General features: G+C 43.8%; 1 protein-coding gene across 7 annotated transcripts in view; it reads left to right on the top strand.

Moving 5' to 3' along the window:
* The window catches only part of LOC122396135 (venom dipeptidyl peptidase 4-like), a 203,844-nt gene that overhangs the window by 42,635 nt on the left and 135,471 nt on the right, over positions 1-25,738 (top strand). For all 7 annotated transcript variants that reach the window (XM_043394280.1, XM_043394279.1, XM_043394276.1 and 4 more), the window contains 2 exons: positions 10,885-10,979; positions 11,207-11,281. In XM_043394280.1, coding sequence (XP_043250215.1) covers positions 10,885-10,979; positions 11,207-11,281 — 170 coding nt within the window. The remainder of the gene's footprint in view (positions 1-10,884; positions 10,980-11,206; positions 11,282-25,738) is intronic.

Raw genomic sequence — 25,738 nt, 5'->3', positions numbered from 1 at the left:
CGGGCGGTGTCGTTAATTAAGACGCGATAGAAAGATAGAAGAGGCGCGGTAGGAGGGGAGGAGACGAAAAAAGGGGCCCGGAACGAGGGGAAGAAGTTTCCAGGTGGTAATTGGTAACCTGGAGCAGAGATAGCTCTTCTTTCAGAGCCGTCGGCGCGAAAAGTCCCGAAGAAACTCGAACAAAACTGTATCATTCCAGCGAGAGCGCGCATAATGGCCGTTGATTAAATCTGCGTCTGCCGGGACACCCACTCTCGGATTAAAATAGCGTGAAGCTTTTCTTTTTCCCTGGTTCGCCCCCCTCCTCTTCCTCCTCGTCCCGGGGCTCTTGCCCACCGCCCGATCGCTGAAACTTTTCTCCCCTCCCCCCTCCCCTCCTCCTCACCCCACGGTTCTACCTTCCTGTTTCGCTTTTCCGCGTCTGGCCTTTTCCGTTTGGCCAACGAAACCCCTAATTCCTCGCGCTGGTTGTTTTCCGTTCCGTGCCTTTTGCTTTTTTCTCCCGTTGCCCGCGCCCGCGCACTTATCGGCCGCCATTATGACCGGTCCCCGGGCAAGAAAGCGTCGCATCCGGAGCTCGCCGACCAAACTTGGACCCCCCCACCCACCTATCAGGGTTGGAGTCAAGCCACGAAAGGGCTGAAGAACTTAACGAGGTTCACACCGAACGGCCGACAAATCAGAAACGTTCCGCGGGACGCGAATTGCCCGGCGATGTTTTGCGCGACGCGCGAGCAACTTTGGCGCTCGCGCCGCTGACCCGGTCTACTTCGGTCCGGTTCGGGGCGTCCGTTGTCCCAGACGCCTCGGTTCCCGACCAATTATTGCGCGCACATCCAAACTATTCGCACCGGGGGCACGGTTTACGATAAACTTTGTCCATTTTGCGTTTACGATAGCGGCCGGACTACTTTGGCTGTCGCGGGCGAAATGGCCACCCCACGATTATTGACTCGATTGACGTTCCGGACTGACTCGTGTTTGTTCTAAGTTACCGTCGTAGAGACCGTGCGTACTAATAAAGGAATTTCTGTGCTAGTTTGCCATTTTGGCGTACTCGTCACTGGCTCGTTTCACTTCACTTAATTACGAACAATTATTTTACGTGTTTGAGCAAGAGTAGAAAAATTAGAAAAGCATAGATAGATATATTTTACCATACAGAAATGTATCCAGGACCGAGGGGAATAAGTCATCTCGGCGGATAGGTGTCCGACAAACGTTGGTCTGTAAATCACCTCCGCTGGAAACAGTTTACGAATTTCGTGTCCCAGTAACATCGAGTTACATACTTCTGTTTACTCATTGTACACACACTTTTATTCGTTTGGACAGGTATGAGCACGCGTTGGAATTTGAATTTAGTAGTTACATCTGATTTTTCTCCGGCGCGAGGGAGTTCAGGGATACGAAGTCGAATTATTCGGACGCCAGGGGATCCAGGCGTCGTTGGTCAGACCCTTGCGAGCTTCGTTGTGTATTTTCGCGTACGTGTGAACTGGTAATTTTTCTACAGCGCGTACGATATTATATTTCACGGAGACCGTGTTCGGCAAGCTTCCAACGCGTTCGTTAATTTTGATACTGGACCGAATTTAATTAAATTTTTCCAAATAAAAATCTGAATATTTGTCCTGTAAAAATTTGCCGAGCAAAGATAGACAATAGTCCCATTAAAGACAAATAGTTTACATAATATTTGGAATTTTATTCTGACAGTTTAATTACAATAATAAATTTACTATATACACAACGAATGAGCATTCTTTTTACCATTACATATATTTTTCCACGATTAATTAATTGCGTATCTCTACTACGGAATTGCTAAAAATTATATTCAGAAAATAATTAAAACCGTACGAGTGTTACGCGTATTTAATTTCAGAGGGAAATGTTCCTCGCCTGTCTCATTATTACCGGGTGGAAAAAGCGACGGTTCGTTCGGTGGGCAAGGAATTGTATCGAATGAACTCATGCAGGGTGACTGTAGGTGCTATGACGAGAAACGTAACGAAGTCTTATTAATTGAAAGTCCCTTTATCGATGGGATTGGATGCGTAATAAAATGGCTTCATTTAATTTAGCGACGATCGAAAAGGCTCGCCAGTGGCCGGTTTTAAAGGGAACAAACGATTGAAAATAAGCTCAATTAATGACGAAGTGATACCGGTTACAGTCGTCGAGCAGTTTGAATAATCAGGGGAAGTGTTTAATATCGCAAAGGTACGACGATAACGAGATACGACTATCAGGAGAAAGACAAAGGACCGATTCGATTCCCTGTTACTTTTACGGGGCACGATCGTGTCCTGCCAGTCGTAAATGAATTTTAGAGAATCGAAGAAAGCTGCCGGAGCTTGATGAATTTAACAGCAAGCCACTTGCAACGAAGTGACAGAGGTGGTTTTATTCAGAGTTGTTTCGATCGCCAGTTCGAAAAAGACTGACTTTTATTAGGCATTTTTTCGTGGAGCACAAAGGATTTGATGTAGAACGATTTCAGAGGAAAATATTCTTTGTTGTAAAATAATAATTTGTTAACCTGTTTTGGGGCTGAAATATCATTGTCATTTGTTTGAAATCTATTTATTTTAATTTCGTTAAGCTTCGGATAAGCTCGAAAGTATTCATTCCGGATTGCTTTTGCAAGTATGAATTGTTAGGTTTTGGAGAAAAATAATCACCAATAAATATTGATCGCAATTGTCACGCGAGGCAGCTATAGAAGGTTCAATTAACAATAGCGTCATTACGAGTACGCGATCAACTGCGGATCATCCGTTAATTGATCGTTCTTGTAATGGAATATCCTTTACAAACCATGCGAATATGATTCTAGCTCATTTCCGATCATAGAATCCGTATTACGGTTCGCATTTAGGGTCCATTGAAAATTATATTCCCTAATTTTCATACAGGGTATAGCTATGAAATAATTGTAATCATAACATACGCTGATAACAAATTCTTCAAATTTCGTTTTCGAAGCTTGAATAAATGTTTGCAATGCTCCTTGTTGCCCATTCTTCCATATCACGTACATATGTAGTTTACACTAGAGTAAATATTTTTCATGGACAAACAAAGGAACCTGTTCCGTCGTCGAATATCCTGTCAAATATTATGGTAGCTTTCACAAATTCTTTTTGTTTAAAAAAACGGTTTTTCGTGTAACATAACTTGATTACCGAGTTATTTACATTTTCTCATTTGTTTTTTCTGTCACCAGATAGTTCCCTTATGTTTTATTGACCACTGGATATAGGGTTTCTTATTTCGTACATGAAATATGAATATTTTCATATTCATAGTATTAAGCAGACCGGGGGGTCGAATAAATTGAATTCCGCGTGGAAGCGGGTGCTCTTTGCCACGAGAAAGAATTATTTAAATTGCAAAATATTTTAGATATTTTATGAGCCCATAGCTCTCTTCGAATGCGAACTTTTTCGATGCTTTTATAAAGGAAAATTGGCAGATAACGCGTGATTCAATATCGGAGAAAGGATACTTTAAATACCTCGGAAACCGTATTTGATACGATATTCGTAAATTAATAACTCGCGACGGAAGCCTCAATGCCCTTTGTGGCTTCAAAGGCGAACAAGAAATCGGTAAAAAAAAAGAAAAACGAGAGAAAATTAATGAAAGTTCGCGTTTCGATTCCGCGCGATGTATCGAAGATCAAACGGCCAGCGACGAGATTGCAATTAGCATCGATCAACGGAACGAAATTCCGAATTCCAGGGTGCTCGTTAAAGGTATACGAACGAGATTAGACTCTGGAGGGGCTTTTTTATTGGCCGAGAACGGGATTCCTTAAATGCTTTCCGCGGTATCTGAGATATTAAAGATTAAGATGATTTAGCGGTTAGCCGTAGCTGGGAATTTCGCGTTCCGGCAGTTACGCCGATAAAAATTGTTATCGCCCGTTGAGCCACGGAGGCCTTAAAATCCTTTATAATCTTCGCGATGATAAAGTGGCCCCTCCATAAGCGTCGTAATTGGCCGGCCGAGTTTCAAGGGACGCCCCGGAACCGCGTTTCGATAGTAATTTCATTATACTCGTCTGGACAGGATGAAACATCGTCCGCTGATAGTTATACTTTGATCGTGCTGCAATTTCTCCCGACGATTGTTTCCCCTTTCACTTATCTTTCTAGTCAAACTTCACCTACCTTTTTATCTATCTCGAGTTAAGCTCTGATTTCAATAGAATGTTTATTTTACTAAGTTTAAACGTCTTGTGGGATTCATCGGTAAGGTAACCCTAGCAGCCCTTGCCTTAGACATTCGATGGCGAGTACTTGTGAGAGAGGCGAAGGCCGGGTGTCCCTCTGGCGGTGAGCGCGCCTACATTTGAACTGCCTTGCCCCATCATAAATTCCATCAGCTCGAGTAAATATCTCCCGATTCCCCCCGCGCGGGAGTGGAAAACAAATCAATCAGAAGGGCAGATTCGTCGTCAAAGAAATAAATCTGAAATAGATCCCCGGTCGCCGAAAGGGGTGGTGGCGACGAAATGTATTCACCCCTCATCTTTCCTGAATTAATACGTATATTCGTGACACGCAACATCCCCGGTGGAACGTGATCGAGAGATGAATACATAAATATCGAACGCATAGATTTTACGGTCGGCATAAAGCGCGACCATTATTTCCAGGCTACCGGCTGTATTCAGGGGGCTAATACGCCGCGCTGAGGGGGGTTGTAGCACGCTCGTGGGACGTTTCGACGTTTCCCATAGAGGGCCGCGATTCGTCCAGATGTCCGTAATGGCGAGGAACAGCACGTCATTTGAAACGACCGCTCGTTGTACAGGGATCCGTCGTTATCTTTCGGTAACAGGTCCCACAGGGCGGATCTCGTCTCTGTTCGTCGTCTGGTTGTGTCCGTAATACTTTTTATTCTCCGATGTTTGCCACTCCATCGTTACGAGCTGACACGGTCCGTCTTTTTGTCGCGACCGTCGGTGCTACCTACGAGGATCGCGTCAAGTATTCGGTAGTCGTCGTTTGTTGGTTACCTCCGGCGCGGATGATGATATACGCGTAATGGCCGGCTGGATACAAGAGACTTCCATTTGTAGAAAACGAGCTTTCGTCCCGGGGATGGGCTGCCCGGGTACTTACAGGTAAATACAATTACGGGCACATGGGTTTCATGGCGGCCAAGAACGAATTTCCGACAGGGGGATGGTTTATGGTTAGAACACCGAACCGTCTTCTTTTTTAGTTAATTCGAGCCCTTAACAAGCGCTCAAAGCTTAAGCTCAAACTGAACATCGGAGCTCGTAAATCTTCGATCTTAGAGTCTCGAAAATAGTTCTTTTGAACTCCAAAATTGGAGCTTTCGAACCTTCAAGAAATTAGAGCTCTTAACGTATAGAGGTGCAGCTCTTAAGCTCGCCAAATTGAGATATATTTAACTCTCATTATTAAGACTTGTGAAGGGTGAGAAGTAGTACTTTGGAGAAGTCAAGGTTAGAGCTTTTGAGCTCTGACTACCTTAAGATTTCAAAATTTAAGCAATTAAGCTCTCAGATGTTTTCAGGGCTCAATATTAAAGCTTATGGAAATTAAAAAACAAAGCTATTAAATAATTAGAGCTCTCTAAATTGAATGATTCAACACTCAATATTATATATTTTACAACTTTCACGATTTCCTGAGCCTAGAGCTTACGAGTTTGCAAGATCAATGCGTTGGAACGTTAAAAATTAAAAGCTCAGTGTTTCGAGATCCCTGACAGCGTATCTGTATTTTCAAAATGACAAGTTCTGATCCTCAAAACTGGATCACGCGAAATTTAAGCTGTCTGATCCTCGAGAATTTGTGCTCAGTTATCTTTTACCGGGTACTTCCGGAAGGTCAAACGCTTCCTCGTTCCCAAGATCGCTGCCAGCAGCAGTACGCTAAGCGTTTTCCTCAGTTTACAACACGTCGTTGAGAGTTTCTTATAAAAGCATGCGCAAGCAGCAACGACTGTGAGAGATCGTTCCTCTTTCTAAATGGCATCATTCACTTTAAACACTCAGCCCATAAGCTGGACTCGGTCGTACCGCGACTTTTCTTGCTTGCTAAGCTCCATTTCGCGTTATATGGTTGCCAACGCGTCGCGGAATACATCAACCGACGAGTTAAGCGTTTGTTTGATATCGCATTCGCGCGCCCCGTTGAATACAAATTAATCGACGGTTCATAAATCGTCGCGAAACGTAATTTATACATTCTCCCTGATTATTGTTGATTTCGTCGCGGATTTTTTTTGGAGGGGAGGGAGGGGGAATTTGTTAAATCTGTCACGACACGGAAGCACTTGCGGCTGGAAACATTATTAATTTCCCTTTGTTTCGTGACTCGTTTGTCTTTTTTTCCACGGCGATGGGCTATCAATTCTGTCGCAGACTGAAACAGGCAATTTTTCATACCATCATACGGGCATCGGTTGTCAATTTTTCCCCTAACGAATTGCTCTCGGAAAAAGATTGCCCCAGCGTTTGGCGAATTTAAAAATTCGGGCAGCTCCCGTGCTCGATAATAAATACAATTTTTTAAAGGTATTACCAAAAAAAAAAAGAGATAAAAATTAACGGAGCCTTTGTAACCGCAGGCTTCGATTCATAGTATTTCCCACGCGATAGAGACGAGAAATAAAATATACGGTTCCGCGAAAGTACCGTTAATGGTATGGAAATGGAATTTCTGATTTTCAAGCTTTCAAGGTTCGCGGATTTGCATCGGTGGTCGCGAAATAATTCCGTTCGAACGTTTCCCTTGAAAAATCGCGCCCATTTCCAGACCGTTTCCACGACGCTTGTATATTTTCCGCGGTATCGACGAGGCTCGTTAATTAATCATCGGTGAACACGGTCGATTTGTAAAGGCGTATTTTTTTTTTTTTCCTCTCTTTCATCCAGGATCCACGAAACAATCGCCGAGTCAGGCTGCCGCGTACACAGACGTCGATTTATTTACAGAGAAATTATGCGAGGAAAAGGCTCTGTTGAGTGTAATTATTCACGTGCGGAGCGCCTACGTGGCCTGCCACTTATAAAACACTCTGTGCGGTGCCAGCGTTATTCCCGTACGAACGAACTCGATTAATACGCGACGCTGGCAGAACGATAGGCCAGGGGGGGCGAGAGAAGCGTGCATTCGTTAGGGTCGAAAGTGGTATAGGTGCAAGCACTCTGACGCGATGACGCAAATTAGACGCTAACACGGCTATCGGTATGTCAGCGTTTTTTGAACTATTCCGCTATTATGCGTAGCACGGGTGCAGGGGTTCGTTAAAATCGAGATAAGCGCGCTGGATGACTTTCAGAGATGTTGCTCGATCCGCTCAAGACGCCACTCGCGCGAAAAAGTAGCTACCCTCCTCGGGAATCATCCTTTATGCATTCATCCTTCGACGGTTCCCCGATCGAAACGTGTATGCACGGTCTAGTCCGAGCGAAATACTAGGATAGCGTAGCCTGGACAGTTGGATCGCGTGACTTAGACTAATCCGTCGCAAGCCTAGATTCACGGGAGGCACTGCAACACTTCATAAAGACCCGGATGCTTGAATTGGGCGGCCTAGATGTCTATATCCCAAACCTGAATCTGGCTACAGTTTCCTTAACTTGGCTAAGCCCTTGGGTATTCGGATTTGGCGACCTGGACAGGTCTTCTCCGAGCCTAGACCCGCAGGCAGTGACGTAAAACACGATATAAGCACTTGGATGTTTGACTTGGTCGACCCAGACATGTTCGTCTCAAGTTTAAATACTGGACACTTGGATTTATCAGCCTGGACATGTCTGTTCCTAGTCCGAGTTCAGGTTCAGTACTTTAGCACTCTGCTAAGCACGTGCATCTCGACTCTAGACCCAAACGAAGAACTCTATTTTAAAGTCAAACACTTTCAAACAATCTAAATTCGTTTATCCCAAAACCACACTCAACAGCAACGAGCATAACACCCTCGATACACGCGTCTATCCTAAATTCAAACCAAGGCGAAGAGTCCTATCGTTTGTTAAACACTCTCAAACACTCCAAACTGGTCTATCCAAAAGATGGACTTATGAGCAACACACGTAACATCCTTGAGCGCTTAAATTTACTCGACTTAGCGATCACCTGTTCCTAGAACCATCCTTTATGGTTGGTTCACACATTGAGCGGTATTTTACCTTCGAAAGGGTTTTCTCGTGCGGTCCGGTTGAAAAAGAGGCTTCCTCGGCCGCGACCTCTCCTCGTCAGACATCCAGAATGAAATGTTTGAGTGCGTTTCGCAAAAAGCACCGTGTACATCCGCGGTGGTTTCATTACCTCATAAGAAATTGCACGAAAACCGCATGTCAGCTGGAACGAGTAAAGGCTGGCGCATTATCCAAGCGAATCCCGCGTCGACGTGGATTTTACAGGCAGCGGTGCACGCGAAACGGTGCGCAACATGATGCCGTGTGCGTCTACGTGCCCTATCCTCTACACGCTCCAAAATTATGCTTTGTAACAGCGCGTGTGTGGGTGCGTCGATAGACTCGCCGGCCTATGAAATATGAAGCGATCGAGTGGATCGCTATGTAAATGAGCGAAACAGGTTCGTTCACCTGTAACCTGATACATATGGTGGTTCGTTAAAGTTCTTATCCTCGAGTATCATCGAAATCGACGTACTCCTTCATTCGGAATATCCTCTCACTCGATTCTATCACTCGTATGGAGCTTTGGGAAATATCACACGCGTACTTTTCATTGGTTAATGTTTCAGTTTAAGGGGTTGGGAGGGACGGAAATGTTCAACTTACGGATCACATCTGGGGTTCATTTTAAGAATCAGCAATGCACAATGATAATTTCAACGAGATTAGAACGAACATTCGTGAACATCCACTTAAAAAAGTGATCAATGTTCGATCATAGCGATCCAAAGGTGGTTTAATGAAAATGGCGTTGTTGCATCGTGCAACTCTCGTCCAGAACAAATATCTAGGTCCTATAGTTCGAAACGGTGGCCACCGTACGACCCTGTGCGTGAATTACCGCAGTGGTCCGCCTATACCGGGGTCAAGCCGGATATTAAAAGCTGCCGTGATCCGCCAGAGCGACGGGTCGTAGTTTATGTCACGTCGCATGAAGCAATAACGCGACAAGGAAGCGTTTCGGAAAAATGTCCGCGGGCGATCGCCGTCGATCGATGTATATTCGTTGGATGTCGAGGATGGAAACCGGATATCGGTTACAGGTGTACTTTGCCGCGGGATTACGGGCGACGGTGAAGCCTTGTTAATTCAGGCTAATTGGTAATAGAAGTAATTAATGGTTAAAGGAGGATTATTGAGGTTTGATTTCGTTGCGGCGAAACTTCGCTAATGCTGCTTAATTGAGGCTAGACGTTCGGATTAGAAGGATTAATTGGGATAGATCGGGATGGATGGCCGAGTGGAAGAGTAAGGACGTATACATTACCGCGGCAAAATTATGGGACATGGCTATATACTATTCTTATATCATGCCAATTTTCCTCGTCTGGAGATGTCCTCGATGTTTATTCAAATTATTGTAACAATAAAAATACTCTGCGTGCATGTTTATAATATTCATAATAACAGGTGAATTCTTTTTCTTGAGAGTAATGTACAGTTTACTTTGGACAAGTAAAAATTATCCAAACAACGTAGTAAAATATACATAGATCAATAAGGAAAGATTGAAAATTCGAGGGTATCATATTTTATTGCTGTGCAATTAGGCGCGCTTGGTAAGTTCTATCCGTGACTAAGCTTGTCATAACAGATGGAATCTTGGAGTTGTGGGTGTTCCTAACGCGGCTAACCAAACTCTGAAAGCTTCTGTTTGCCCGAAGGCGAACCAAGCAACTTGGCGTCATTACGAGTTATAAGCATTGTTTCCTGCAATAATGCTTCCTGACGTCATAGAATCGTCATGTTAATCACGAGCTATACCTCAAAATTACCTCGTCTTACGCCGCAATATTGTTTCATTTGTTAATTACTCTATAATCCTAGTACTAACCCGCGTGGAAATTTCAGTCTAGTGTCGACTACTCCCGCGTAATGTAAAGTGGTGAAGCCGTGGAGGTGTACCCATTATAAAAACACCTAACCCAAAACCTAACTTAGAATACGTACAAACAAAATAAAAAACGAAGTTTTAAGAAAAATCGATAGGTGGATGGGGGGGTCTGGAAAAATTATTTTCGATTGTTAGGGTCAATTATAATCATTTTTGGTGAAAAAAAACATCGGAATTTTACTGTAATAGTCTCTCGTATGTAGATCGCTCGGTGCGTAGATTTCTTGGAGACAGAAGTCTTTGAAACGGTGTTGAACAGCATTATACAACTTCAAAATCCTTGTAGTATGAGAAAGAGAAAGATATATATTGTTCTCCTATTGATCATTGTCGTTAGTTCGACCCGAGTATCCTCAACAAAGGAAATAGTACGGTCGCTACGTGCTCGCTGAGACAACAATTCCTTCCAATCTAGGGCCGCGTTCAAGCTCTCTGATTGGCCGCGTGCCTGGCACGGTCGATGGACCCAGCGTGGGGCCCACCAGTTGGCAGCAGCAATCGTACCGAACGAACGTGAGAACAGACGCGAGTTAAAAAATGTCTACCAACGTCCGGAGCATTCGCTCGACCAAAATCGTGAAATAAACAGGGTGAGAACAGCGGAGGGTATATCGTACAAAAATCAGAGAACGACCGTAAAATTCCAACATCGATCCAAGGTTTATATGAGCTATTTGGTTACGGAAGCGTAGGAACAAATGTTATTTACGTCCGAGTGGCGTATTTATCGAGTGATTTTTTCGCATCGTGTATTTTTCCGCGTAGAAAAATATCTGTTATCTTTCTGTTCCAGGAAACGAGATACTCTATCGCGACGAAGCCGAAAATCTCGTGATCTATAACGTCACGTCGAGGGAGCCAAAGATAATCCTGAACACCACTAACACGGTGAGTGGAACGTGTTAGGAATATTTTTCTTGTCATTACGCGATCGCCGAGGAACGTTTTATCGCGAGTGTCTTTCCCGTCGAGACGCGCGACTCGAATAAATTCAGATAAGATCGAGACATTTCGCGATCCCATCGTTACGATGTGGAGATAAATGTTGCTCGATCGATTCATAAACAACAAGAAAAACAATTAACTGTTGTTGCTCTTCCTTTACCCGGTTCCAGGCGCTGTCGTCGAGTTTCGACCATCAACTCTCGGCCGACCGGAAGTATCTTCTACTGGCCACCGATTACCAGAAGGTAACGTAGCATTTACACGTCGCGGTGCTCGTTTACGATCCTCCGCCGTAACTTCAGACGCTGTGAATAGAATCGCCTCTGTCCCCCGGATCTGGAGGTCGGGCTGGAAACGAAAATCTCGCTGTCACGTAGAATTGCGAATAAATTTTGACCGGCCCCGGCCACGAAATTACCGCGCGGCGATAAGTTTCGATCAATAGTCGCACCTGCAGGCCATTTACATTCGGTCATAAAAGGAAGCTGATGACGCCGATAGACGAAACGAATACAAATTGCGCGATACCGTGACGCGTGACTAGCTGACGATTAAAGAGGAATGGAAGTTCGCAGGAAATTGTCAAATCACCGGCACTTTCGGCGTTTAAAAGTTTTTAGAGGCGCCATCCCGTGCCGAGCAATCGCAAAAACGCTGCTATTGTAAAGCAGCTATAGTACACAGAATAATTATTAATTGATAAGATTTCTATGGGACGTCGAGACTCTTCGAAGATGAGGTTTAAGAACGTAAGAAACGAGGTTTCCCTTTTAATAATATGTCTCATCTATTGTAAACGTGATTCGGTTATGATACATGGATGTTACGAGCTAACTATGGTATACGGGGTCGCGATAAAACCACGGTAGAAGGAAAGCAATTTAATTCCTTTCGTTGTTGAAACTCATCCGTAAGATTCAACAAAGAAAGAGAAGGCAGAAAGAGAAATGAAAGGAAAAGAAGAAAAATATGTGATACATCGTCGTTCTTACTGGTATGTGATTTGAAACCTCATATTTTGTTCCCCCCCCCCAGTGTTGGTATCTCTTCTTCGATATCGATACGTTGCAAAGTTTTAATTGAATCCCAGAACAGAAACGAAAGTAATATTGAGAAAAAGGTAACTCATTATATCAATTATTATATTCGTGATTTTGTATTTTCAGTAGCAATTTTGGTTCCAATTATTCCAGCAGCAAACCGTTATCAACTCTAATGGGGACCAATATTTGCTCGTACACTTTCTATTAATAATTAAAAAATGTTTCATACGACGTTTCGGTTGTAGACCATTTTAAGGTTAATTGCAAAGCAATTATAACCACGTTTTTGCACAATCGTGGACTAACAAGTTTCGAAATCGTACAGGGAGTCCGACGAAGTGTTCGTAAAACTTTATTCTCGTGTTCGAGAGATTATAAAAAATATTATTCGATTCTCATCTGGTGCATAGAGAGATAGATGTAGATCCGTTCGGAACGGCTCGGTGATCGAAGTTTATCGGCCGCGTCGCTGGACACCCCGTATATCCAAGCTGAAAAGTTGGTCACGGTGGGCGTATCGCGGCAAATATACGCACAGAAGAAGCACTTCCGTGGGAGTAGATTTTGAGAGCGTATCGAACCGTATCCGGGTGGCCTAGTTCGAGACAACGGTCGCGAGAAAAAGTGGCAGAAATTGCGAGGTTCGAACATTTTTGGCTCACTTGGTTTAACGTTCGAGTGCTCGGACGGTCCACGGAAAGAAAACTAGCGAAGGAATCGACCGGATCCCCGAGGACACGCGTTACGACGGAGTTCCAGGTGCAGAATGTTAAGCAACGGGGTGTGTAGTGGCAGCAGACACACGCTAAATACCATATAATACCTGACATGCATAGCATCTGCGTAGGTTGACGGTATTGCCGGCCTCTGTGCACGGCTTCCACGACTCCTCACCATTCACCACCACGCATAATCGACCAGCAAGCCACCACCCTACACGCTGCTCGTCCCAATTGCATATATTATGTCCACTGTATCCCGAATCTCTTCCACCCTTCGCCCTCGTCTCGCAATAGGCCTATCCTCTTATCTGTTCCTCGCAGTACCTCCTAATTTTCCATCGGTCGGTAGCTACCTTTTAATTTTCCCGCCCCTGTTCAGACGCTCGAATCCTTTTCCATCCCAAAATCGAAGGATTTGATATTAATTCGTAGCTCTTGACGCGGAATTTACGTGCCATTTGGCTTTAAGACCACTCGGAACTCCATTTTGTTCTGGATCTGCGAGTGGTCTCTTTGGTTCAGTAGCAACTTGCAATAAAAGCCACTGGTCAATTAAACTGCATTTTGTGCGAAAATTCTACCACCTTTTAAAAGGTTTTCTTTTGCCACCTTGTCCGAGCAATAGAAATCCTAATATTGTTTCATTTTCTTGCACGGAATAAGGCCACAAGGTGCTGACCGTGAGAAAATGCCGGTTAGTTAAGAAAAATTCCTACCTGATTGTACGCCTGTCTCAGATTTATTAATAGTCACGGCAAAAGCTGGAATAATGGTGCACTGTCGACGTTTTAATACAAATGGCAAATTTCCATCGTTAGAAGGTAAATCAATACGTGGAATGTTCACTATATCTCCTCTGTTACAGTCGCACAATAATCCAAATGCAATTAAGTACTGCTGTAAGGATCTTATCATAAGCCTTGCTCCTTACGAGCAGTGCAGCTCATTGTGAGCCACCCAAACCCCATCGTGGACCATTTGAACACATTACGATAGATTCGACAGATTTTTAACGCGAATAAGTAACTCGAATATCAATATGCAGACGCTTTGCAGCAATTTACCTTTCATCCTAGCAATCGCGAGGTACCTGCACGATTTTCTGAAACGTCACCCAATTTTTAAGACCCCGATCTGGTCAGACTCCTAAAATGTAGATTTTAATCGCGTCTTGGGAGACCCTGGGAGAAACCTGGCGGTGTTTCGCTTACTTGAGAAGCACCCTGTACGTCCCAGCGAGCCAGATTCTCGCGACTGGCGTGCTTAGACCAGCTCTATTCCGTTCCATTTGTAATACAGCATTCACCACGGTCGGATCCCGTATTCAAATTCGAAATCCAATAGATTTATTTTAGAATCTCGTTGCAACGTGTCCTTGTTCCACCCACGCCCCTTTTCATCCCACCCTGTCCTCTCCTCGTCGTTCTGTCGCCGGCTCCGTTCTCTGTCAGCCACCCTTCATCCACGCTGGCGCTCTTCTTTCCCTATTTGCCCGCATTTCGCCGGCGCCCCCGTCTTCCTCCTCTGGTCTACTACATTTGTACATGCACCATCCACCCCACTCCACCTCTTCCCAGCTAGCCGTCCCATGGTGCGTGTAGCGTCAACGAACCGCGGAGTACCCTGTTACCGCTACACGTAAAATCCTGAATTGTGTATGTCCGACTTGGCCAGCTGGATTTCCAAAGGGAGGATCCAACCCCGACAACTTCCAGAGCAACTGTCACGATCCCTAACTACCTGTCACAGAGTGGACTTCCAGATTTCTTCGACCCCCGGCTCTCTAGACTTAGGAATTGTTGCAAGAACAATGGGGACACGTCTAGGTGATAAACCGAGAACCCGAAACTCGTCCGCGAAAGGATTATATCAGTTAATATAGTCGAGTCTGCTAGCTTCCATTTATTTTCACCGGGGGAAACTATTTTTGGAAATTCGAAATTTAATATCGGTACGAATCGTAGAGAAATCTATTTTTCATTCAAAAGGATTTTTGGGGTAAAATTCACTGCTATGGGTAATCGGAAACTGAAATTTTGTTTCTGTTTATTTATTTATTTATTTATTCATTTTGCGAATATGTTTTTGGTCGCAATCAGGACTTTCATATCTGGAATTACCTTTTGCGTTGTCGCTGCGTTTATTAATATTTCTTTCTATTTGTTTTTCTAGTTAACGTTTGTTCGCGATTTTCTATCTGATAAGTATGTAAACAGAAGCTTATCTATGCTATAATTTCTAACAATCCCAAATGTGTGTGCGGTGCTAATAAATCCAAATGTGTGTACAATTCTAACGAGTTCAAATATGTGTACAATTCTAACGAGCCCAAATGCGTGTACCATTCTGAATAGTTCCGTGCAGGCTACTGCTGCACCGGTCGAATTAACGTAATTCGATTACCTTAATCATTTCCAGTACTACCGAATCAATTCCAGTTACTCGTTTCTCTTTACACGTTTATTTTTTCGTGCATCATAGGTAATTTAACGCTTAGAAGTGCCGGTACGGTCTTCGTTGACGTTTAGTATTCGTCTCGATCTCCTTAAAGGTGTCTTTCGATCAGAGGCGCAATGGACGATGAAGAGATTGCAACGTCGTCCTTGTAATAATTGAATTCCCAAGGAAGTTTTGTATCCGTGACGCAATATCTTAGGCATGTTCTCGATTCAGCCAAGAGCAGTTATTCTCGACAGTCCGTACCATCTCCAGCGCGAACGAATCTTCCCTTCGTGCTCCTCCGAGCGGAATATCTTGGCCACTTTCTTCTCCCTTCTTTCGCCGTGGCGTTTTATTTGTCGGTATAGGGAATAATTTCCAGGTATTTTCAACTTTCGTATTTACGATATCGGCCGCGCCGGCGAAGTTTCCAAATTAAAAGAAGCGCGACGAGTGCATCGGGTAGGACGCCGGGCGTCGGCGAGCGGCGTTGCAATTGCGGCGGAGGGCAATATTAGTTAAAGGAATTTTAAGGGCTGTATTTACGATATTGGCGCATGATCGTGAGAAGCAGCTATCGTCGGAAGCTGTTGGTCGGGGGGGGGGGGGGGTAGACCTCCAATACCAAGCAGCTGCCGTTGATATGCACGGAACGAAACAGCGGTTCTCAGCCGTCGAAACGCGCGAATGCTAATGCCCCCGACGAACAAACGACGTCACTTTCTATGCATGAGCCAGCTCGAACGGGAAAGTGACTTTTTTTCGAATATCCGACCGATCGAACTCATGATATCAGAGATCACCTGTCCGGGGATAGTCTGTATTACAAATACAATGGAATCTCTCCGTACTCCCGTTATCCTACGTGCTACGCCATTGGAACACTCTATTATCTATTTTCTGTCATCCAGTTAACATCATACTAAACTGTTTCGTTCAAAACACCAAGTACATCTTACAATGTTACACGTAAAAGTACTTTAACGTATAATTGTGAGAGAATTAACAAATTCTACGCTTATGCACTCCGTTTATTATGATTACGCACCCATAGTACCAAAAAGAAACGAGGGAACTTTAATTATTGGCATCAGGATTTGGTGGGAATTGATCGCGATCATATAAGCGGATAGATTCGCTGTCATATATCCGGGCACTACTGTAGCCACAAGAATTTTTTACAATCGATCATTGTTCCCTAAAAACTCATTAATTATTAGATACAGAACACGAAACGATACCCATTTTTTAACAAAATTAAATATATTTAGTTATCAGATATATATAAAATTAAAGTAAGATCACCTGAAGGCTATCAAACATTCGATTCATTCACACAGAACACGAAACGATACCCATTATTTTTAATAAAATTAAATATATTTAGTTATCAGATATATATAAAATTAAAGTAAGATCACCTAAAGGCTATCAAACATTCGAGATTCTCTAATTTTGTGGAAAATGGCCGTGCAACGATATAAAAGAAAGCACTTTGAACTTTGAAGCAAACCTTTCAAATACTTTCGAGCGACGCTGACGATGCGTTTCCAAGCAGCGGCACCACTTCAAAGCCGATCGCGTCAAATCGTTTAAAATTCTTCAACCTTGAGGCGAATCACGGAGTTTTAAAAAAAATTTGTTTCGCGGCCAGTGACGTGGACTTAACGCGATACAAAAAATAATGTTTAAATTTTATATGGAGGGAATAAATGCTGTAAAATTATTTACACCGATTAGCGAACTGTACAGAGGAATTTTTGTTGTTTTTTTAAACGATTTTTTGATTTTAAATGGAATGAAAAAACACCGTTGCGAAAATGTAAATACGGGGCGGAGAAAAATGTTTAACTTTAAATGAAACGAAAATAGTCCGCTGTTCAAATATTTACACGCTCGATGGGGGTTGTTCGTAATTTTTTATTTTTAAAACACGAACATCGTTCTCTCTATTTTTTGGGCATGTATTAGAACAAAACGTGGAACTCGCGCAACGCGGCGCGGTATTACCACCGCGCGATTAATCATAATGATTAACGTCGTCTCGTGCTGTAATTAATGCGTGTAATTAATGACAAATGTTATTATTACCGGCGGGTTACTTGGCGGGAATAAGTAAAACGGGGATGGAAGTGAGTTACAGCAATGATTAAGATAATAAATCAGATCCATTTAGATACAATTGCGAAGCAACAAAGCCGACCACCGAGGGACGGGTGACTCGGTGATTAGGGAACGCGACGAAGGGCGATGGGATTCGACGAATAAAATCGTCGAATTATCGCTGTAAATGCTAAATAAACCGCAAGATATTTAAACGATCGGAAATTAACGAAACACTGAAGGAACGGAGCAATCAAGGGGCCGCGAAACGGAAGCGTCGTTTCGATTCTGTAAAATAAATATATCGCGGTGGACGAAGCGAGCGGGGACGAGAAATAATACTAATTGGCGCCAGCAACATGCACAATAGCCGTCTAACGAATTTCCGGTCGCGAGTGTACACACGTAGGCGAGTTTGCTGATTATTGGAATTTTCCATCTGGCGTCAGAGGAACGTTGGCAACGAGGGGCCAAAAAGGAGCGAAACGAAAGAGAATATTGCTGCGCCACCATCCGGTCTTTGCATCATTAGGGGACGTCCCGCGCTTTTACGATACACCATGTCACGTTGCACGCCGCATAATGTGTACCTTCTGCGTCGAGTTTTATCTTTCGACGAACGTCACTGCACCCCGTGCGTTTAATGAAGTCACGCGGTACAGCTCAAACATCCAACGCGGAAAATCGGCCTCGCCGCGAACTTCGCTCATTAACGCTACACTTGCTACTTTCACCTACTGACGATTCTTTTCTGCTATTTTAACCTCCCTTTTCATTCTTATCGCTCACACAGAGATATTCCTATCGGTGATAATTTCACCATACGGTATTCCACGTTCCACGATGTGCTCTAGACTCATCAGGAAATCATAGGTATGATGATTAGTCGAATGTCAAGTGTTCCAAGTCTTTTGTAATCGGTCGGATAGTGTCTGGGAATTCAGTTTTGTATCACTATGTTAGTCCAAAAACAAATTTGCTTCCTCCAGCACCTCTATGATTGCAACTCTATTTTGGAGAACATTGCCTCGAGCCTAAAATAGACTGCAACGGCAGAGTGCATTATATTCCTTTTCAGATAACAGTCAAGCGTTCGTCAGAAGTTATTTTTCATTTTTGTTCGTATAATGGTCCGATGCAATTGTTGTGTTCAGCGTTAGTTTAAATAAACGGGATGATAAACGTCGGATGTCGCGATAATGCAGTCTGGTGGTTATCGGCGCTCGCTTCCACGATACGATATTTATACAATGCATCGTGCTTTTTACGCGTCCAATAAACGTTGGCGCGTAAAATATTAATCACACCGGCGATCAAGCTGCTGTAAATGTAAAAGATAAAACGGGAGTGATCGAACGATATTGGTCTCTGTAGGATTTTACAGTGGGTGGAGCCAGGTAATACAGCAACGATGATGTGTTTACAGCTAGAGGTATATTGTACCACGCAAAGACTGAAACGCGTCGTTCCCTCATAAAACCAACGTCAAATTTTATTAACGATTGTACTTGGGTTGTGCTTTAAATCCTGTACAGCCGTTCAAATGTTGCTATAAAGGTCTATTTTTACATAGGGTCTTGCTATATTTAACTGTTGAACTATCTGTCAAGTATTACTATGTTATTCCTGAATTTAGAGATATTTCGGATTCTAGTGCAACTATTATACCATGTTGCTCTAGAACCTCCACTGTGTGCAATTTATTCCTCAACTTTTCTATTTTTTTCTAACAATTGAATCACTGTCCAGGATTTGAAGTAGTATTATTTACTAATCAACTGGTTATAAAGAGGATCTCCATTGCCGTGGTTTGTAAAGATCTTCATCGGGAATGGAAGAACCGGTTAACGAGTGACAGTGATCATAAAATAGTCGTGTTCCTCGGTTCCGAGCGACAACCATGAAGATTTAATACCGGCGGTCATCGCGAATGGCACGATGGCGCGTCGAGGCGTTATTTATTCATCATTCCCCGGCCGATAAAACTCCCGGCGCCATTCGATACGATGCTCCCGTGTCGTAATCCTGAATACTCAGAATCGGTCGCAAATGACGCCCGGTAATCACTGCGTCGTTTTTCGCGTCGCGGAGTAAAAGGATTGGAGCGATTGCGGTCGAAAGATAAACATTTCGATCCCCGGCGGTCGCGTAAGGAGCTTTATTCGCGTTTTACGATTCCGAAAGTTTACGCGATGGTATTTGTTCTTGGACGATGGCCCGATCGGGGCTGGCCGTTGGTCCAATTGGAGCAAGCAATTTAATTTTGACGACTTCGATGCATTTTAATTAAAAAGGTCGTCTATTTTCTTTGACGATTCGACTTTTTTCCTGTATGAATTTTTTGCCCCGTTTACAGAGGAGCTGCAACGCGCCCCAGTTCCTAAACTCGCCCTGCATAGACAAAAAAGCAAACTTCTCTAATCCTTTGATTCCCCTATTTCTTCCATCTTCTCGTTCCCATGGCCGTCGAGGCTACGTGCCCCCCGGAAGTTGGCTGCAACTTTCTTCGACACCCTGTATTAGAAGGGATCTGGGAAGATCGCAAATTCTCAAGATGGGAAAAACAGGGCGCGAGTCGGGAGAGCAAACAGTTCGAACAAACTGGTTTTTACTCGGGTCCGAGCGACGCGATGATTTCGTCGGAAGTTGGGCGAAGGGAAAACCGTGGCATTAATTCGCCGAAAAGCAGGCTCATTAATTAATCATTATGCTCGCCGGGACGTCAGATGAATGGTTCGCGGAGATTGAAAACGCGCGCAGGCGCGCGATAACAATGAACTATGGAAAACGGATGACCGATCAATTACCATGGAAAGCCTTTGACGATGGTCACAAAGAACAACGGACGCGCGCGAGCTTGTAGAACTCAGTTCCCGGCAAAGTATCCTGCGACAAAATTCCCCACCCCACGGAGAACCCTCGTATTAAAATGTCAACGCGATCGAGTCGATGGTTGTATCGATTCCTTGACGATCTCGAACGCTCCGTCCGTCCGCCGACTGCAAGCAATAAACGATAGAAGCCACGCAGATGCCCAGCTTTTCTTTTCTTCTATTTTTGCCCCCCTCCATCCTCGACTACTGATATTGGAATTATTTGATCCTGGGTTATTTATGATTCGCTGCTTTCTCCAGAAACCGATTTTCAATAATCGCTTGCTGGTGAATTATGCATGGAACCATCGAGATTTCCTATAATTTCAGGCGTGCTTTGATTCGCGAGCTGCGTCGATGGGTTTCGATTCGACCGGCATTTACGTTGGGGAACGCGAAGCAGCTCGTTCGTTACTATAATTTCGTGCACGGTGCGAGCTGGCTATTAGCAACTTCGATACGTTGCGAGATCAATCGAGACCGTACTATTAGATTAGTCCATTTTTCGCAATTCGAATGTCCCGCCTTTGCAAACTTAAAATGGTCATCGTATCATCTTGCCGGTTTCGAGATTGTTTATGAAATACAGACCCCCAAAGTTGCTGGTTTGCCCATTTTATCTTCTTTCAAACGAGCGAAAAAAATAATTACAGTATTCCCTCGCTTATTGCCGTAATCCGCGACCCGGATTCTTGCAATTATATTGCTCCCGCTTCTATCCACGTTTCTCCAGTTCGGATGGCCGACTATTGTGTAATAGGAAACCCATTTAATCTCGATTTGATTGCTAAAAAAGGAGCAGTACTGTACTAAGAAGGCTTTGTGTAGAAATTATTACGTTCCTATCAGATCTCCGGAATATAGATTCTGTAGAAAGGCAACGATCATTAATTTGCGCGTACCAGCAGGCCACATAGTGGCGGGGAAAGTAATAATGCTCCAAAGTGAATTTGTGAGATCCAAAGTATACAGAAGCTCTTGTGGGTAGAAGGGAATGTTGGTAAAGTTAAATTTGAGCGGTGGAGACCTAACTAGGGCCAATCCATAGAGTGGGAAGGCAATGATGCCTTGCAGTTAAGAAGCTTATCTCGCCCAATCCTTGAGCAAACACTAAACTCCTGTCCATTGGGTCACGTAGCTTACGTTGGTCATTGATAATAAGTCTGTAAACGTCTGCCCTTAGAAATGAAAGCTGTTAGGATTCAACCGCGTTTGTCCACGATTTAAATCAGTCAATCAGCCTAAATCATCGCTGATATGAAAATCTATCTTAACTTTGAAAACTTTAGTTTCTATTACAATATCCCTAACGTTCCAATATGTCCGTAGACTCGAAACTCTGGCAGAGGCGTAAAGTCCTGATTTGCGTTTGGTCTATTTCGCTGATGCTGTCTTGCGCGTTCTCGCTAATCATCTTCCTGCTCTTGTTTACTCTCCCCGTTCTGCTCCATTCCGTCTTTGTCAGCATACCTGAACCATCGCGTAGGCATTCCAATCACGCCAGTCAATCGGGCACCCGAAACCTTGTATGGCAGATTACTAGACGCCGGTTGATCTCCACTTGAAGTCAATTATTATCCAGTTAAAGTCAATTGATCAAGGCTATAATTAAAATCGGACTAGGTAAACGTAGACACGTTCAACAAAACTTCCAGATTACCTTTTAATTAGTTCGGTAATGGTTATGTAGCTTGGTACATTTGCCACGGTCGAATATCTTCTGTCTTAACTTTCTAGCTACTTCTTCGGAGTTGGAACGCTCATGTTCACTTTAAATAGCTACGCTTCGAGCATTGGGCCATTTGCTTTAGTATAACTTGTATCTGGCAAATAGTTGTGGAACTACAAATAATTAACACAATTTCTGTAGCTGCTATTTCATAATTCTGGACATTCTCTTAATCATTCGAATCTAAAGTCTTGATAATATATAAATACTTTAGTCCAAAGTTTATTTGATGGTAGGAATGATGAAATAAGAACGTCCAGTGGGATTTAGAGTTCACAGTCGCCAGCCTCGCGCCTAGAAACCATAAACAGTGGTGGGGGGCGACCCCGTTGCAACAATCGAAACGCAGATTGATGCATATAGCGAGACACTAGTGTCCAACGAACGAAGCAGGTGTTGTCCAGCGCCGTAATTCGTCTTTCGCAGTTCTCAGGGGCCATCGTTCTCTGTATTAAACAGTGAACCAGCGAAAAGCAAGCTCGACGACCAGTCCGGTTCACCGAATCGAGCACAGAGAAGTTTCCCAAGTCTAACCAGTTTTAACCAATACCGAACTTCGATCACGTGTTCGCCTCATCCCTTTCCCCCCGTTCTGACTCTTATATACGTACAATTCACCTGTCGCGCCCGAAGTTCAGCGATTAGCGCGCGAAACAACTAATTGGTTTTTGAAAATACACCGATGGTTCGACGCTTTTGGCTCATGGAGCTCTTTAGACCGCTAAGAGGATTGGATACGGCTCGTGCTCGAGGAAAGAAACATGAACTCCAAACTTTCGAGTTCCCCTACGCGTCCAAGAAAGCACACTGCTCTACAAAATGTTCAGATTACGTAACTTAACCGGGATTCTGTAATGCGATTACCAGCCGTGGCTATGAATGTATAGCGGCAGGTTATCCTGTAAGCTGTGTGGCTCGTTCCCGTAAGTATTCGTGCTGGGAATACGCGATTTTGGGATACCGATTCGCCGAATATTTTCTAAAATATTTTTCCACTTATTTGTCGATTTTAGCACGTCATTTTGTATACCAGGTCGATGTTTCTTTTATTTTGCATTAAAAATACCCGAAATATTTAGGGTAGTCAAGTTAAGGTGTAACATTCTATGTATGAAGGTAGAATTTAACTTCTCGCTGTCATATACTTCATCTGCATATCAACTGGTGCACACAGTGCGTTTAAGCTCTGTAAGATGCTCGTCAGAGGGCAGCATAGGTGTGGAAGACGAAGTGGGGGATCTGCACGCGATATAATTGGTCCAAACTTCATCACTCTTTTGCGAGAAAACGGCGCGTCTGTGGCACGTGGTTCCTTTTGAATTTTTTATCCTTTTGTCGAGTGGAATACGTACAATGTCAAATAATACATTTATATGTTAAATATGAACGTACGTCGCGGGAGTTGAATAGCGTAATTCGTTGAATACGGTTTGCAATAAATATTGCATTTCTCGCCACGTACGGCCCTTTGAATAATCACAGACGGTTCGGTGAATGGCGTAACGATGCTCCCGGCCTTTTCTAAGTTTGTTTGTTGGCTTTCCGTGGACCGCGACATTTACATTTGGGGCAGAACGAGTTATTGTGACGCGGGGCGAGATTTATAGTTGACGCGTTGCTTAGAGCTTGCTTTTTTTTCTGGAGGTTTGAAAAGGGACGGGCGTGTTGGTCGATTTTGATCGAGACGAAATGGAAATGCAGTTACTCGCGTTCGTGCTCGCGCAAGGGATGTGGATATCGAATAAAAGTCAAGGAAATCGAGTTTCGGACTAATATTTTTCGTACTTTTTTCCTTGCATTGTTCGATCGAAACCCCGTGATCGACGACTGTATATTGTGAAATGACTTATTCTTTAGCATCGAACAGCAGACAATTGACAATCGGAAGAGGAAAAAGACCTTTGCATATTCATTTTTTATTGAATTCATTCTGCAAGCGGATTCACGTACTACACACTGTTTCCTTCAAATTTTACGTTCGATCTACGATTAACTGAAGCCCAGGCTAGCATCGCGATTAGTGTTTATCGCTTTTAAAAAATTTTTAATCAAGCTGGGAAGCCGAACCGAAATTAAAATTATAACTCGGGCGTTCCCGCTTCGTCCGAAATTTCTGAATCGCGGCCAGAATTAATTCACAACATAAATTAAACGAAACTGGCACAAAGAGAGGACACTATGGGCACACGTTGCGCCACTCGAGAACATTTAGTTCGTAGGCGTGCAAGAAACAGCCGCGACGTCGAGCGGCGTATCGCGCGTTGGTCACAAGATAAATTGCAGTTTTAGCGGGCTTACTTCGTCCGTTAATGTATTCGGGAGTCACTGAAAGGAAAGTTTATGGAATTAAAGAAGTTGCTCGGTCGCGGTGGGCCCCTCCCCCCCTGGTACCAAAACCGAAAGGATTAAACTCGAAGGCGGGAAACGTTGGGAACGCGATCCGAAAGTTCTTGCTTTCATTCGCGATTAACCGAATCGCCGGCCCGAGTCGAACGTTAAAACGTTTAAATCAACCCAGGAACTCGGTGGCGTTTCGCGCACGCCGTCGTTGTACGATTCGTCAACGGGCACGCGAACCCTCGCTTTAAAGATCTCTTATCATAACCGTCAGACCGTCGAATCGACCGTGAAATTTATTTATCCTGCGATTAAACTCGACCGAAGACCGGTGTTATTATTACTTAATTGTGGGCTCGTTCGCACGACTCTGCGACGCCACTGCACGTATGACGTTAGGTCCCGAGGCCTTATCCCGACGCCATTAAGTAATTACTCCCACACAAGCGCTTTCTCTTAATAGACATAATAAATACGTTACGTTCTCGATAAGAAGTATACCGCGAGCGACGAGAATAATTCCACGTTATGAATTTTTTTATTCTCTCGTAAAATGCACCCGTGCGTTCGAGGTTGGGTTCGAAGCTGCGCATTGGATCTGCGCGATTAACACTTTGACTGCCACGTTACCCACGTCATGGGTGACAAGACCTTCCCACTATGGAATTAAAACAATTTATTCTGAAATTGTAATTGAAATGTTAAATAAATTTATATAGGACGAAGTTTAACGTGGTTACGAAAATAAGTACCGAAGACAAATTTTAAGTTATGCAGTTTACAATTGCTTGAAATCCAAGTTTTGGTCTCGTAAAAAATTGAACAAAGAAAATCAGAGCATTCACTATCTTGAGGAATTTAACCGATTTCTTGAATAACCTTGAACTTATCGTCGTACAACGTCGGGAGAATATATGCGCGCGGCTGATAATTTTGTGGGTGGCGCACACGTGTCGATGTCGACAGGTGCGAGGAGCGTTTGAAAAATTACCGATGATTCCGGGCGTCGCGACGGCACGAAGAAATTAATCCAGAACTTGAGCACGCGTCACGAGCCCCGATGCACGTCGGATGGCCAATTTTCGTGATGCATTGCGGCACCCGACGTGCAAATTGCAACCACCGTGTACAAGGTTTCGACGGGGGAGGACATTGACGCGGAGGGTCCTTTCCTAAGCGATCACCAGCGTCCGTAGCTCGAGCTTGGACGTTCGTTGCACCCTATATCCTTCTGATCATGATCCCCGAGGACCATTACTGACGGAGCTGCTCAATAGACCTTCATCGTTGATATGAAATTCTAGGAAACTGCGATAGATCACACTGGCTCATTTGGATCTCGATCGTGTCATTAGGCGAGATTAATTGCGACCTAATTCTTGGACATGCGATTAGTACTCTTCTTACATTTAACGAAAGGTATTTCCTTGAAACTGAACTTGGCCCCAATTTCTAC

Source organism: Colletes gigas, unplaced genomic scaffold (assembly GCF_013123115.1).
Source record: "Colletes gigas isolate AHSC1104 unplaced genomic scaffold, ASM1312311v1 Colletes_gigas_Sc00007, whole genome shotgun sequence".
NCBI classification, from domain to species: domain Eukaryota; kingdom Metazoa; phylum Arthropoda; class Insecta; order Hymenoptera; family Colletidae; genus Colletes; species Colletes gigas.
This window is presented reverse-complemented; position numbering and strand designations above follow the sequence as displayed.